The sequence below is a fragment of the Miscanthus floridulus genome, chromosome 8 (genome assembly GCF_019320115.1).
Source record: "Miscanthus floridulus cultivar M001 chromosome 8, ASM1932011v1, whole genome shotgun sequence".
Classification (NCBI taxonomy): Eukaryota; Viridiplantae; Streptophyta; class Magnoliopsida; order Poales; family Poaceae; genus Miscanthus; species Miscanthus floridulus.
In genome coordinates this window covers 37,105,199-37,121,590 of record NC_089587.1, presented here as the reverse complement: position 1 = coordinate 37,121,590, position 16,392 = coordinate 37,105,199, and the positions used below count along the sequence as shown (strand labels likewise).

General features: G+C 43.4%; 1 protein-coding gene across 7 annotated transcripts; it reads left to right on the top strand.

Moving 5' to 3' along the window:
- Nucleotides 1-686: 686 nt before the first annotated feature.
- On the top strand, nucleotides 687-11,266 carry LOC136476186 (RHOMBOID-like protein 9, chloroplastic). Of its 7 annotated transcripts, none has more exons than XR_010763445.1 (7): nucleotides 1,905-2,747; nucleotides 6,336-6,823; nucleotides 6,899-6,965; nucleotides 7,937-8,102; nucleotides 9,080-9,200; nucleotides 9,839-9,987; nucleotides 10,823-10,961. XR_010763445.1 is itself a non-coding variant. In XM_066473928.1 (7 exons), exons 2-7 carry the CDS (start codon nucleotides 2,977-2,979, stop codon nucleotides 11,046-11,048), a joined length of 1,116 nt encoding a protein of 371 aa, XP_066330025.1. In that variant the 5' UTR covers nucleotides 2,608-2,747; nucleotides 2,866-2,976; the 3' UTR covers nucleotides 11,049-11,266. The 7 variants fall into 7 exon arrangements, 6 of the variants coding, with proteins under 6 accessions (XP_066330029.1, XP_066330026.1, XP_066330024.1 ...); XM_066473928.1 differs by lacking the exon at nucleotides 9,080-9,200 and adding an exon at nucleotides 2,866-2,996 and having other exon boundaries at nucleotides 2,608-2,747; nucleotides 10,823-11,266; XM_066473930.1 differs by lacking the exon at nucleotides 9,080-9,200 and adding an exon at nucleotides 5,700-6,058 and having other exon boundaries at nucleotides 2,733-2,747; nucleotides 10,823-11,266.
- The last annotated feature ends 5,126 nt before the right edge of the window (nucleotides 11,267-16,392 follow it).

Below are 16,392 nucleotides of genomic sequence, written 5' to 3'. Positions count from 1 at the left end.
CTCCAACAGCGACCCAAAAAAAACGCGAGCGAGCAGGCGGCGGCGGGGGGCGGAGCGAGCGAGCAGAGCGCGCCGGCTGGGCGAGCGGCGGGGGCTAGGTGGAGCTCGAGGGCGAACCAGATCTGGACGGGGTAGCAGCAGGCCTCGCCGCCGGCGCCTGGGCAGAGCTCAAGGCCTTGGTCGCGCGGGAGCAGCGGTGGCCTGGGCGAGCAACAGCGCACTTGGGCGAGAGGGGGCGGCGCGCCTCGCGCGGATCTGGGCGAGCGGCGCGCATGGCGGAGGCGGCATACCTGGTCTTCGCGGGGGCGACGCACATGGCGGCGGGCTGGCGAGCGGCTTTGGGTGCTCGGTTTCGCACGGCAGGGAGGGCAGAGAAGCGGCTTTGGGTGGCTCCCTCTCCCCTTCCGGTCAGCTGCCTCAACGTCCGCGCAGATGGCCCCCGCGGGGAGCTTCCAGGGTTAGGCGCGCCTCGCCGTCGTCGTTCGCTACAGTTTTGCGTCGTGGAGACTGAGGATGCTTTTTTTGCCTACTGACTCACGTGGTACGCAAAATGGCTGCTGGTCTTGCGTCCTCCGTTGGAGCGTATTTTTGGGACGCAAATCACTGTGCATAACGCATTTTGCGTTTGGGTCGCTCTTTGCCTCCACTGTTGGAGACAGTCTCAGCATATACATGTGTTGCAGCATCCCCAGTTCTAGTTCTAGTAGCAAGAACGAAAACATCCGGATCCTATGGTTCGCGGCTTTCACCTAGCTAGCTAAGCTACTAGGAGCTGGTAGGAGTAGATGCTAAGACAGGTTTGTTCACCTGATTAGCTACCAAAGTCTGTTCCAGTTGGATGGCTTCAGCTGCTGATTGGTTAGACCTATCTTTTTTTAGCTGTGCTTCAATTCCTCACTTTCCTCTACGCTTGTTTATTTGGTCGAGTTGCGACCGCATATACTGGCTACTGGCTTCGTGATTTTTATCTGGATCAAACACGCCGATCATTTGTTTCAATAGGCTTGATCATTATACTCCCCTTCATTCTAAGTTTTAAGATGTTTTGTTTTTTTAGATATATTCTTTTTTACTATGTATTTATATATAGTTTATATCTAAATGCATAATAAGATATATGTACTTAGAAAAACCAAAATGTCTTATAATTTAGAATATCGGGAGCATTAAGCTATCGTATAGAACTGTTTTACTATGATTTTTTTTTCTATGAGGGCATTTTAAGAGGTTGATTGGATGCGTATGCTAATTATTATAGCTAGCTAATTAGCGTATCTAAACAAGGACTACTAAGAGCATCTACAAGGGAGTCTTCATATGTTTCCTAATTTACATGAATAGAGATTTTAGTGAAAAACACCCTCCAACAACCTTTTCAATTGAATATCCAAATATAGATCATCTATTCCGGATTTCTCGCTAACTAAAGATGGAGAGCGAGGATGGCTCTCTAGACTGTGCACAAGATATAGAAAAAGCTATTAGAGAGTATAAAGATATAGAAAACGGCTTTTACTTAAATGATTCTCCAAATAATAATTTAGATAGTAGATTTTAGAAAAGTTCTTGGAAATGCTCTAAGTGAGCTAAATTTGGTATATTTTTTCTAAGTCTAAAACTAGTTGGTAGCCAACTCTACCTATTTTAGGCTATTTTTTAGCCTATACTAATTACTAACCTTAGCTGATCCAAACAGACACTAATATGTGTGGAATGTGTCTTTTCATGTGTAAGTTAATTAAATCAATATTTTTATGTAGAAATCCTACCTCCAAAAGCGGACCTACAGATCAGGCCACGTCACCCGCAAACCCTCTAGCCGTCAGACCCAGCCAAGACGCCATATGAACCGTCCCATCTGGGTTGCAGCGGGTCTCACACCCGTTAAGCCATCAACCCGCGCGGTCGCGAAACCTCGCGAACCCGCTCGTGGGCGCCTTCTCGGTCTGTCCGCGGTGCGTTTCTCTCCTCCAGTCCTCCCACCGCCGTCCGCCTCCTCCGCACCACCATCCTCCCGGCACGGGCGCCGGCCAGCGGCCCCAGCGCGGGCGGGGTGCGGGCACCGTCAACCCCGGCTGTCCCGCTAAGCCGTCAACTTCGGACCCGTGCCGCCGGCCATGCGCACGGCCCGTCTGGCGTGCGTCCGTGCGACCCTCGCACCAACGAGATTTTCCCCTTCTTCCCCACGGGAGCAGAGAAGAGCACGCGCTCGGCACTGCCGATTTCCGCCAGGGGAAGAGCGGCCTGGTAGCGATGGAGCCTGGCCAGGGCCCTCGCGCACCCGCACGACCACGGGCTCCGCCGGCTGTGCCCGCGCAGTTTGGCGGCGGCGGTAGCCGGTGAGGAGGAGACCGCTCGCGGGCGACCCCCGCACCTCGATCCTCCCGGCGCCGGTGGAGGCCCCAGCGGCCCGGTGCAGGCGGGCGCTGGCGCGGCGGCCCTGGCCACTCCGGTCCAGGCCATCCCGGCGCGCAGCGGCGGCCGTGGGCCAAGACGAGGGCTGCGCCTCCGCCGCTCGGGCGCGGCCGCGGTACTGGAGGAGAGCGGCGCGAAGACGTCGGCCGCAGCCGTGGCGCTGGAGGAGATGCCCCCGAGTTCTCACCTGCGTTCACTGCCTCCGCGACGAACTGGCGCCGGTCGCCCCTCGCCTCGCCGATGCTACTGGCGTCTCCTCCCCTCCAGCGCCTGTCTCCGTCTGCTACAACCTTCTTGCTACATGCAGGCAAGGAACGACGGCACACTGCGAGGTACGTCCCCTGCTACCCACCTTATCTATTCAAAGCACATGTGCACTAGCAGTGTTTGATGCTTTGTCTCTATGAGATGATTGTCCCAGTTTGAACCTGAAAAATTATGTGCACACAGATGGCTTCGCAGAAGAACGAGTTTTGTTTGTGTATTCGACATATTCAATTATTTGAATTCAGCGTCCTTTCTTAGCAGAAGACCAATGGCAAATAAACATTTCTCAAGCAAATGTGCTTGGTTTATGATGGGTGAGAAATTGCACACAAACAACCTTTTTGACTGAATGTTTCTTAGAGTTATTTCTGTTTTGCTTTCCATAAACCAAATTCCTAATACCTTCGCAAAAAAATTCCTAATAAAAGGAAATATTCATATGCTGACACTGCTTTTTCCATAAACCAATCATGTACGTTGTTGGCGCCTTTCCAATTCTCTTGGGAAAGCTGAGCGTATGAAGTCCAGGAGGCCACGAGTATCCAAATACGCTTAGAACATCGACATTTAGCTACAAGGTGATGAGCTGTCTCAGGCTCACTTCGGCAGAGGGCACAAACCTAGCTATGAGGCCATCCTCGACGTGCCAACCTATCTGACGTTCATACTCTGTTTTGTATGACCAACCAAGCGAAGATTTTACATTTTGGCGGCGCCCATGCTTTCCAAAATAGGCTCTTGTATATGACTTTAGTGGATCTAAATTCATAGTTGACACATGCATGTGCAGGCCCTATTGTTTTGTTGCATGCTGTCAGTAGTTGAGTGCAGTATTATCCTCCAGACTACGGTTAACATGTTGCTTTTCTTTGGATTTCAGCAAATAGCAAAAAAAAAAGACCTACTACTATCTTAGGTTGCCTCTGCAGCTTAAATGACAACTCCATTACGCTTTCTTACATTTCTTCTTAAGGTTGATGCTGAGACAGATTGTGGTCTATGTACAGGCAATACTGCACATACTAAACCCAGTAAGAAACTTTCTCATGAAGACATTGATTTGTATTGATCAAATATAAGGGTTAAGATCTAATGATGTTGAAAAACCAACTGTAAGATTTGTACCCTTGCATAAAAAATTTGATCAATTAACATCTAAAGCTCTTGAACCCTGACAAGATCGACACTGGCTACAACTGAATTAGCTCACGCACATGACCTGATTGTCCAAATTGAGGTCCAAGAAATACTGCTATTGGACAAAAGCATTTATCAGAAAACAACAGAACATGACATTATGAGGCAATATCTGTTGTGAATAAAAGTACCCATATGTATCTCGTTTTATTACTACCAGTCTTATCACTGTGATCTCGACACTAAGCATGCCCTTTTCTTTTCTTTTTAATTTTAAATCAATCCTGTTATATTGGGTATTTCCCCTGAGGAGTTACTAATTCTTTTCCAGGTTCGTGTTTCCAATTCAGTATGCCTCGATTAAGTGATAGAACCAGCAACAGTTTACATTGTGAAAAGAGTCCTAGATGAACTATTTTTTGCATAACCCCATATTATTCTTTAGGAGAACAGCTAACATCTTGCACCGCTTGAAATGTATTCTGTTCACCCACTCACTTAAAGTTAAATAAAAGACTAAATCATCAGACCAAACAACATCTAATCTATTCAAGATATATCATGTTTCATTGTTGCACAAAAACAGAAACAGAAATGCAAGTTCTTGAGCTACCCAGACCTGTACATAAAAAAGGGTAAGAATTGGACTCAAAGATTGAGGTGAAGAAATAGCTGATATCGACACACCGTACATGCTATAATTTTCTTTTTTTACGTAATTTCATAGTTTTGAACATAGGAGCCAACAAGATCATTGTGACACTGCCTTCAACATCCATTATGCTGTATGTTTGCACACATTTGGTGTACTCATCATGATTTACACACTTATAACTAGTATATCCTTCATTTTTATGCTTAGTCAAATTATAGACTCGAATATTTGTTTTTCCAGCAAAAAATAGATCAATAACTTGTTCAGTCTGAAAAATATGACAAAAACTATAAGGTCCCTAAATCTTCACAAGATACACAAATTTTAGTCCCTCAATCAAAGAATAATTTCCCTTTATATCTTCAAAAGACACAAATGCGACACTTCTACCAAGAGGCAATAGGCAAAAGAAAATCTTGTTTACGGTTGCCAGTTTTTGATCGATATAATGCAACTTGGATTACTATGACCTATAAATTTGCCCTTATAAAGTAACATTGCTGGGATACATAAAGAAGGTATACTAACCCAACAAAACGTGATTCATCCACTGGCACACTCCAAGCTGGGCGCGGCAAAGCCGCGCCGGTTTTTCTAGTTTATTTCTGAAATTAAGTAACTCAATATGCATAACAACTTAAATTCTGAATGCACGGACATCCCTATGTTTGCAATTGGTGTCAAGCGTTGAGTTAAATGAGAAGTTACACATTGAGAAGAAATTTAGCGTGTGTGTTTATGTGGCTTATTTACAACTACTTCATCTAAAGAGTCAGAGAATCCATATTTAAATGGTTTTACCATTGTAGGCTCCATTCATGTGAAGCTTCTCTCATGAGTCTGTTCTTGAGTTAGTGTTTGACAAGTTTTCAACTAAGAAAATTAGATAACCCATTTAGATAGTTTCACCATTGTAGTCGGAAAAATAACTCCTCTCATGTGGTCTTCTCTCGTAGAGCTATTTTAAAGTTAACATCTGACAAATTTTCACTTAAGAAGTTAGAGAAGCCGAAGTTGAAACCTTAAAGAGTCCTACCAAAACACACCACATGATTTTATAATACAACTTATGCTGACTATGATTTTATAACACACTGAACTTCAAATAATCTATGTAAACAGTTTTTTTTTCCAAAGTTTTAGGAATTAATTTAAAGGTGACATGGTAGTTGAAAAAATTAACGGCAGAAACTTATGTTTTTTCAAAAATAAATGCATGAAGCAGGTTTAGTGGAAATTCGAGAGTCTTTTGAAGGGTGGTTTTCATCCGTCGAGAAAAAGAAAGGTCGGGCGGCCGCAGCATCCTTATCCCCCTCCAACCCCCATGGTCCATGGAGATTGGAGACCTTGTCCAGGAGCCTTCAAATTCCTCCCCCGGCCCATCTTTCCACCCGCGCGCTCTGCTCTCCCTGCCTGCAGATCCCGAATGCCCATGCCCGCCGCCGCCTGCCGGTCGGGGCCGGACGGACTGCAAGCTGCGGCCCCTAGCACCGGGCTGAACTGAAGAGGTGTCAAGGTCGCCAATAATCCTCATCAACCAGCTGCCACCAACGCTATATGCTCACCATCGCCAGCAACTCGGTGGTAAGGCTTCAGGAGCTTCACAGTAGCTTCACCTGCGCTGCGCATTCCATCTATGCATGCTGCCCTGCCACCGTCTTGTCGAGCTCCGGCCACTGCCGGCGACACCACAACAACCCAGGCACCCACGGCGTTGCCTTGGACCCTGCACGAACGAGTACATGTAGATGTTGGTTGTAGTCTGCAGTCCGCAACGCGATCTTGAGCATGGCGTTTCTGCCTTGCACTGTCCTGCCTCCTGCATACTAATTGACAAACACTAATACTTCTAAAATTTCAGGCATCTAATGGCTGGGGTTGTTAAATGGAAACCAGCATCTTATGAACAGATGGAACGTACGAGAGTCGCACTAGAGAGGTTGTCATTCAGATCTAATTGCGCCAAGTATCACGATACCAGACATCTTGGTCATTTTGTGAAGGATGACCATCTCATTTGTCGTTCACTTAAGTCAATATCAAAACCAAAGGCAAGACAGTATGTTATTGTCAAGGTACATAATAAAGATGTTGATGAGGGTTGCAGCTCCAAAGATGATGAGATTATTTCTAGTCCATTTCAAAGGAAAGAAGGAAATCAGCTGAGGGCACTGGAATCTTATTTTTCTAAACTCAATCCCACTCAGCAGCTATACTCTTTGCCTCAGAAGAAGCTCAAAAGTGGTCCATCATCATCAAATGAAGTTGATGCGATCATTGCTGATGAGGATGCCAATTTCAAGAACAGGGTAGGCTCTTTGCAGGTACAGATTGACAGAGGAAACACAAGTAAAGTCACTTGACTTAGCTGTATGGATGGTCGCCACCAAAACATAGTAATGAAAAAGAACTATGTTACTTTAGGTATCAAGAGTTATCAAAGTCTCCTGGACATGCGTACAGATGATCAAGCATCCGGTTTCTGTTTGACGTAAGTATGTCTTACCACTATCAGTATCGAAGCATATTGAATCCACTGACACTCTTGTCCAACCACAATAGCCAACATGGTGCAGATATTTTGCACTGCAGGTACAAGTTGGAACTGCCATATTGGGCATGTAGTTCCTTTCAAATTTGGTGATATTCAGAACTGCCATACATTGATTCTAGTACCATCATCTCCTGCTATTGATATTAATGTGGAGTTCATCAGAAGAACAAGAAATGGATAAATATGTCACCTCCTGTTTTATGTGAACAATGATTTCTCACATCAAGGTTTCAGGAAAACAAAACTTGGTTAACTGTGGGCTTTCCCGTTTTTAGACAACAGAAGAAAGTTCTAGCCTTCATGAAAGTGGCATTAGTCCACAATTATTACAAGATATAGCTAGCACTACCAAATCCACAACCATGTGTGTAGGAAAAAAACATATGAGTTCAACATTATTCCTCGATTCTAAAGATAAAAAGACATCCATGAAAGGCAAAAAAATTGCATAACCGGAGACCCCAGAGTACGGAAAGTGTGAATCAACGGCTCCTTCTATTTGTCACATTGCTACAACTTTGCCCCCAGTATGTGAGTAGCAAAAAAGTTTTTGAACTCACTAGCTTGTGCCTTAAAAAGGTTTCAAAATCCAATTTCTTGGTTCCCAACTTTTATCTAGGATTGACATTGTCTTACAAATTTGGGTGAGTTTTTGAAATTGTGATATTAATAAAAAATAACAATTTGCAATGCCCATAAAACTGGGACAACAAAACTGGGGGAAAACGCTCAGTTCAAAAGATCAAACTACACACCAGCTTATTCGCGTTGGTTTTGTTAACCTCTTAAGATCCTTCTAGTCCAGCATGCATGTAGTCCTTGTCCTTTTGCACACTTCAGCAGAAGTTATAAATATTTTCATATCGCCACATTTTGTTAGCTAACTTTTGAATTTTGTAAAAATGCAGAAACTTATTGGCTGCTATTAATATTGCAGTTCTGTTATTCGAAATAGCAAGTCCAGTGAAAAATTCTGAAAATGAATATTTGTCTCTCCCTTTGTTGTATGGTGCCAAGATAAACAACTTAATACTCTCAGGGGAGTGGTGGAGACTACTAACACCAATGTGCCTGGTATTACTTCTCCCTCTATGCTAGATAAAGTTTCAAAATATTCTGTTGGCTTACATTGTTATTGTGGTTTGCGATCTTTTTTTTTTTTTTTTTTTGACAAGGTGGTTTGCGATCTATTAGTTTTAGAAAGGCAAAAGCTATCCCACGCTCTAAACAATATAAGGTGCAAGGTTAATTTTTATGGTTAGCTACTGTGCTACAGCAGTCCTTTCCTTAAATCTTCTGTGCAAAAGTAGCTAAGGTCAAACTTATTCTATGTTAGTAAGCATAGAGCTTCAGATTTGCTCGAATTTGTTGGGAAAAAAACAAAACATACACACGTTTTGTCTTATTTTGTGATTCAATGCTTGCACTGCTATCCAGTACACCATATAAACAAAAATGCTTAGCTACTACAATGCCAATGCGATGTCAACTAATGGATTAGCCCTTTACTAGAAAACAAGTTTAACAGGGCTTTTTCTAATATCTATATCTTTAAATGTTATTTATCCATTTATTTATTCAAGTAAGGCAACCATGTTTTAGTAATGTGTCAGGAGTTAAGCTTTCTGTGCAAATCTGTTTCCAGCCGCCAAGCTACTGTAAAATGGTCTTGTAGCTTTCCTTTTCTAACACTATTTTTTATAGAATGCAACAACTAGAACTATTCATTCTAGCACTTGAGCCATATAACCCAACCATAAGCAGGTATACTGTCAGTACAACTCACAATGTTGGGTCCTATACTGCTTATGAACTAGGAAATGCATTTACATATTTACTCCCTGTAGAACTAGTCAGCTGCATGTTTATGCGAAAGAATCAAATCTATGCACAACTAATGACAGAAAGGTTGCACATCATGATCATATCAAATAATATACAAGTATATAGGTGGATCTTAGTTTTCTAAACACTGACTATATTCTGTCATTTAGCGAGACCTGTAACCCACTCAGTTTATCTGAAATGTTTCTGTAATTTGACATCTGCAGCACTCTGGTTTCTTACATATAGCCCTTGGTTGTTGGGCGTTGCTTATATTTGGACCTCGAGTATGCCGGGCATATGGTCAAATGACATTTTTTCTGATATACATACTTGGAGGAATCTGTGGTAATTTGAGCAGTTTTGTTCACACTCCTGAGATAACCATTTGTGGCACAATAAGTTGCCTGCCTCCGAGTGATATCATATATTCATATTAGATGAAAAGAATGCCCATATACTTGCTTTATTATTTTCATTCATCACTCTAATCTAATATTTTCTCTTTCGAGCAAAAAGTAGTAAAGAAAAATAATGTATAATTACATTACCATTTTTTTCTAGAAAGCAATAGATTACATAATTTATAGTGGATACAATTTACAGAAGGAAAAGGAAAACCTAAATTAGCTTAAATTTTCTATCCAGTATTTTATTGTATCATTAGCACTTTGAACTCAAAGTTTTCCTTTTTGGAGATAAGGTGACTTACAGATGGTTTTTACTTCATTGCGTAACTTAGTAACTTGCTTTGGCTTTAGGTAAATGTTAAAATGGTTATAGTGGTATGGCATGTTGCTACCTTAAAAGAATATACCTTCTTGTTTATGTCCCAAACTTGTGGCAGTCTACACAATGATACGTAGACATTGTAAAATTTGGATGAAATTTTAAACAACTACGTAGACTGTACATTTGGTTTCAAGTTCGTGGCACTGGATACACAGGATGTAAACATTAATGTTCCTTTCTGAAACTCAAAACAGGGCCCAGTATTTTCTTTAATTGGAGCGTGGCTGGTGTATCAGAGTCAAAACAAGCAAGTCATTGACGTTTCAGAAAGTATGTTCTGGCAGGCTGTGATAGCTGCAGCTTTGAGCTTCTTGTTGAGCATTTTTGGGAGAATTGACAACTGGTAATGTAATGACGTGATGTCAGTCTTCTTCTTAAAACAGATTATAAGTTCTTCTAAGGCCATTTTTATGATCAAAGAACATCTCTAAAACTTTAATCTGTCCTAATAAGTCTGAGAATAATTGTGCAGTAAGAAAATCTTTATATTTTATTGAGTCCTATATCATGACATACAAATACTGTTAACTAATCTGGACAAAACTATTGCCATCGGAACTAGTATATACTTTAACATTTATGTTGACCAAAAAATTGAACAACACAGATAAAGTTATTGCCTCTCACTTTTCGGGTTGTTCATAAAATTTACTAAAATCTTCGATGTAATTTTCTATTTGGTGTTGTCATGTTTCTTAGTTTTTGCTCATTGGAAGGCTAAATAGTCAAGCCCACCTATCAAATGCCAGAATTATGAAAATGGGTTAAAGATTAGGGTATTTTTGAGCCTTGTAGTTTTTAAACAATACTGGGTATGTAAATAAATTGACAGAAGGACCAGTCATACAATCTTAGGTAGCACAAGACCTGAAATAATCAGAACTATAATACACCAAATATTGTAGTGCTTATGTTGTCTTTTACCTAACTGTCAAATCCTGGTTACCATAATTAAATAAAATGATTGTTGCTCACTTCTATTCCACACCTGAGGCGGTGAGCCCTGATGACTGTCCATGTGAGGGGGAGTGCTGAAATATAAAGTGAATTTGCCCACCCTTTCCATCACGTTAGCTTTTAGGTTGAATTGGTCGGTGGTTCAGTCCATGCAACTCAATACTACAGAAACCAATGTATTCAGTCATTTTAGTGTTTCCCTTTATTCTAATCAATTGCAGGGCACATCTTGGGGCAACCATTTCTGGACTTTTCTTTGGTTATCTGACATGCCCAAGTGTAGAATTTGACAATTCTGCAAAGAACGGTCAAAAGGAAGCAGTGGTTCGTATTACACGACAAGCTCATCCATGCAAATCCACTGCAGTCTTTTTCATAACCATACTTGCATTTGCTATACTCGCCTTCGCTTATGGGACACAATTCAACAACATGGATATGGAATAGGCGAATAGCTAAGTGTTTGTCATGGTTCATTTTTATATATTTAGGTAGCCCGACAACTATATATTCCAGAATGTGAATGAGCACGCAATGTAAGGACTTGATTTTGTAGTATGGATCAGTTCTATATGTAACCAGGTTGGAGTTTTTTTTTTCTGTATCATGTATCTAATATACACTACAATAGTCTAGTACAGTTGGTTTTTGGATTGACTAGAGCTTATCAGTGTCTGTAGGCAGGTAAAGCCACGGACGGCATTAACTATTTGTACAATTGGTTTGCATAAGAACTGACTGCACAGCTGCATCTGCACCATCGGCAAGTTGCGACCCGACGTAACATATTATTTTGGCGCAACCAAAAACCAAAAACCCAAACCCTACTTAAAAAAAGTACTCCATTGTAAATTATAAATTATAAGTCATTTCAACTCTCTTGATCAAATTTGACCAAATTGTGGGAGCCTAAGTCATGGTAAAAAATTTTGACTTATATTTGGGGATGCTTTGACCAAATTGATTTTTACCGTTTTGGCCTGTTTTCAACCTTTTTTGGCATGTTTTCCTGAGTTTTCTCCCAGACCTGTTTCCGGACCGACTTAGCATTTTTGACCCATGGCTTGACCCGGCCTTGCCGTTTTTGCCTCCCGTTACCTGTTTCTGGCCCGACGTGAGCTGTTTCACCTCTCGTTACCCGTTTTCGGCCCGATGTGAACTGTTTCGCCTTGTGTGAGACATTTTTAGCCCGATGTGAGCCTTATCCTTCTCCCATGATCTGTTTCTACCTCTCGTTACCCGTTTTTGGCCTGACGTGACCCGTTTTTGCCGTGACCCGTTCTCAGCCCGATGCGAGCCGTTTTCTGCCTGATGTGAGCCTTGTCCTTCTCCCATGACCTGTTTCGGCCTCTTCTGAGCCATATCCGTCACGCACACTGCGAGTCATAGCTGTTCCTCGCCATCCAATCAATTATGCATACACGATTTGTCATCGTCCATAAGTACATTCTTAGCCTCATGGTGCGGTGGCACTTTAAGTTGTGTGTACGCCCTGTTAGACACGCACATTTTTAGCATGACTGTGTGGGCGAACCGCTATTTTTGCAGCACGGACGCATGGGTGAATTGTTGTTTCTGCCCCATGAGTACCATAGGAGCATCGGCGCGGGGACTTGGCCTATTCCTCGCTTGGATGGGACGGACACCTTTGTAAGGGGCTGTTTTAGCACCATGGACGCCTAGGCAAATCACTGTTTTGGCAGCGCGGGCAGCTTAGGACCCGTGGACTTGGGCTGTCCACGGGCGCCTGGGGCGAACTGCTGTTTTTGCCGCACGATTACCGTACCATCGTCAGCCTGAGGACTTGGCTTAGTCCTAGCCTAGATGGCAGGGACACATGGGCGAACTGCTGTCTTTGCCCCACGGGCACCATAGGATAGCTGGCATTTCCTAGGGACTTGGCATGTCCACGGACCCCCTGGGCGAACTGGTGTCTTTGCACCACGGGGCCTAGGCGAGACATTGTTTTATCACCATTGACGCTAGGGCGAATTGTTATTTTGGCAGCGTGGGCAACTTAGGACACAGGGCCTTGGCTGTGGGTGAACTACTGTTTCTACCCCACGGACACCTAAATTAGAATCTTAGCAGCTTGGGAACGGGAACATGGCCCACGTTCCCATTTCCATATTCCACGTTCCGGGAACGTCTACGTTTTCGGGAACGTGAACGTTCCCGTTCCCACGTTATAAAATGATACCCCAAATTCCCGTTCCGATTAGGATGCCAGCACACATTGAGTTGGACTCTACCTGGGCTCGGTCTGAAACCGGCCAGGCCGGGTTTCACGGGGCTAGGCCAGTCTTTCGGCCAGGGCGGTTTTGGTTCCCGAACAGGCTGGTTTGGATGGTAGCATATAGAAACCATCTTTTGTTCGTTTAAACTCCAAACACGATGAACCAAGCATATTTCTCGATCGTCTTGATGCCAGGAACTTAGATGTGGAGTCCGTTACACATGCCGACACTTTTTTGTTGTCAACAACGTGAAGCAAATGATTCCATGATAGTACTAACTTATATCCAATGAGATCTCAACGCCAAGCAAGAAAGTTTAAGAGAAGAGGTGTTGAGAAGACTAGCTTCTCCTACAGAGTGTCTTGTTTGTGACGTGCAATACAGGCTAAGATATTGACCCCGCAGGGCTGAACCTCCTAACCATATCCTCCTAAAACCTATTTTGTGACCTATCTTTAACTATGAAGGTTTTAAAGTTACGAAAATCTTATTCGATCTTCACTAGACTGGCCTAGAAGAGAGTAGGTCCTCTTTTATTTTATTTTTTGAATAAGCATGTGAAAGAGGGTCTGGAGCCAAGATATCTGTTGAACAAAGATTTGCTGATCTAGATTCCATCTTTGGTAAGATATTTTTATTTATCCCTCACGGGCAGAGAAACCACTTTTGGTTCGCACCTTTATTCTCGGTTGTATTGAGGTTCAGTATTAATGTGAGCATTAGTCCTGGATCTAAATTTTACAGGCACCGAAGGCCCTTTTATCCCGGTTGGTAACACAAATCAGGAAAAAAAACAACCTGTTACCAACCCGGACTAAAGGTCTGACCTTTAGTCCCGGTTGGTAACACCAACCGGGACTAAATGGTGACCTTTTAGTCCTGGCTGGTGTCACCAACTCAGATTAAAGGTCTCTCATTTGGGATTAAAGATCCCTCACGGGTTAATTCAAAAGAAGAGCTTCTAGGACTCTGTCACATATGGTGTGAAGTTGAGTTGGTAAGGGACCTATGCCAAGGCAAGAGGTCTTGGGTTCGAATCTCACGCACCACAAGAAAGATCTCCTAGGATTTAAACTATTTTTCTAGTTCTAAATACAGGCTTTAGTCCCGGTTGAACTAAAGCCAATTCCCAACCGGCATCGAAACCCACCTCTGCACTGGTGCCTCGACCTCATACATATATATGCTACTAATATGCAGGTAGTCCTTTTGAGTAGAGTTCACTCAGTACAATTATTGATGCAGTCACTAAGCTAAGGGTTGTTAAATTTTACCCTCGATCGGATCGTACGGAGAGCAACGCACATCGATCAGAGCGAACGAGAGCAACAGCAGCTACAATGTTGCTTTGCTCTGAAGATACGTATATCCATGCCTGTGTGGCTGTGTCAGTGTGCGTCAGCGGACACGAAATCCTAGCTCTCCACAAAGATCAAGACGATGTACAACAAATCAGCGATCTCGATCGAGGTACACGAGCAGATTGACTGTGTTAATCAAGCGTGGCACGGGCATCTACGCTAAGAACACGTTATGGATCCACACGATATCGCGATACCTGTAGTATCGCCAAATTAAATTCGCCGTGCATTCACGCATTGCACGGCCCAGATGCATCGCCGTGTTGTTGGGGTACAATGTTCGCTGCAGCGAGACGACCCCGGCCGATGGAGTTGTAGTGTGCATGTGTGTAAGACTGTTCCCTCAAAAAAAATGTCGGTAAGACTGTTGGTCGCACGCAGTTCGTTTATATTGGCAGAAAATAGATCTGCTAAGTTTTTCATCCACTTTCTATCATTATATTAGGGGATTTGCTAGCGCCTGGACATCCGATCTGAGGCGCTAGCGTTCGGATGGTGCCCACACAACGAGTGAGCGGGCGCCGTAGCGCGCCGGGCTCGCAAGCGAGCGCTCCAAGCAGCAGGCCCACGCTACCCTGGACGTCGCCACGCCACTCCGAACGTCGCCCATGCTGCTAGCCGCTTCCCATATGCATCCCATGTGCAACACTCGATCTACTTTTGAAATATCTAGACGCAATAGTTGCAACATACAAAAGAAGACAGATAAAACACTTCAAACAAGCGTCTAAAACATTTGCGAAAACACCTGAAAACACTTGAAAATCATTGTAAAACATATACAGCATCCAGATTAAACACTTACAACATACGTGTACGAAACACCTGAAACATATGCTTACAACATACATGTATATGCAACATCTAGATCTACATTTGCAACATCCAGATAAAATACTTGCAACATACGTTTGCAACAGATGAAACATTTGGAACATACACTTGAAACATATGTATATAGTCATTACAGCAGGTGCAATATTCCTCTGAAACACTTGAAACATACTCTTGCAATATGCACTTTCAACGTACCACCTACTTGCTGCTTGGACGAATGGAGGCTCGTCGATGCAGAGTTCGATGCCACGGAGTGGCGCGAGGGGGGAGGGGAGATGTAACACCTCTGGTGTTACGATCTTGTTTAGCACCGCGATTTAGGTCTAAGTAAAAATTTTGAAACGAGTTTCTCGAATTTTTTTATTTAAAACGTACTCGACGTGATAAGTGAATCCTGTGTGACTTAATTTTGTGGACTCGAATCAACGCCCAAGTCAAATTACTCAGTACATAAAGATATTCAGGAATGTCGAACGACAATTCTAACCAATAAATAGCGAATGGTTTATTCTTTTAGATTAAACATAAAAAGAAACTTTTATAAATAAAATAAAATCTATTAATAAATAGAATGATATATATATAGCTTTTGAATCTAATTTAAATTCGAACTTGTTGAAAATCTCCTTATGCCTAAATGTTGCTAATTGTCAAAATTAGTAAATCGATAGAAATATCTGTATGTATATGTATATATGCTTTGCATGCTTCATTTACTTCTTCTGGCACGGCGTACAGCGTACTCGTTGCATGGCAATTATTCACCGTCACGTCGCTCGTCGTAGCTCTGCATTGCTCTATACCCCGACGTGTCCGTTTGCCTACGCCCCTGTCCTTCTCTCCCTCGCTTGCGTCGCGTCCGATATTTTTATGTGAGCGTCAGTCACACCGAGCATTCAAGCAGCAGCAGGCCCTTTTTCTTTTCCCCGCTCTTTCTCGTGCGCCTGCTTTTCAATGCCTCTTGTCTTGTCTATGTTACCTGCCCCACTGTCTCTCTCTCTCTCACTATCAACTCGTCGCATCACCCTATAGCTCCATACATGCCCTTGTCGTGCTCTCTGCTCTCTGACCTTGCTTGCCTTGCCTAGCTTAGCTTGTCTTTGCCTGCTGCGGCTTGTCTCTATCTGCCTCGGCTTTATCTGTGCGCTGCCCATGCGTTCGCATCCAAGTGGAGGCTGAATCCTCAGTGCTCGGCTCATAGCGTCCGCGCCTTTGCCCGGCACGCCGCACCACCGCATCGCCGCGACGCACCTCCCTTCCCCACTTAGGACCACAACTTCTCCCCAGCGCTGCCTACTGCGTTGCCCCTCCCGTAGCCCCATAGCGCATTCGTGCCTGGTCATGGCCACGCACCAC

Bases quoted from the DNA above. Each gene is read 5' to 3' on its own strand.
- LOC136476186 (XM_066473927.1), top strand. From the start codon at position 2,656: ATGCTACTGGCGTCTCCTCCCCTCCAGCGCCTGTCTCCGTCTGCTACA. The intron at 2,748-6,335 runs GTACGTCCCCTG...CTAAAATTTCAG, and splicing joins GAACGACGGCACACTGCGAG to GCATCTAATGGCTGGGGTTG. The intron at 8,103-9,838 runs GTATTACTTCTC...AACTCAAAACAG, and splicing joins TACTAACACCAATGTGCCTG to GGCCCAGTATTTTCTTTAAT.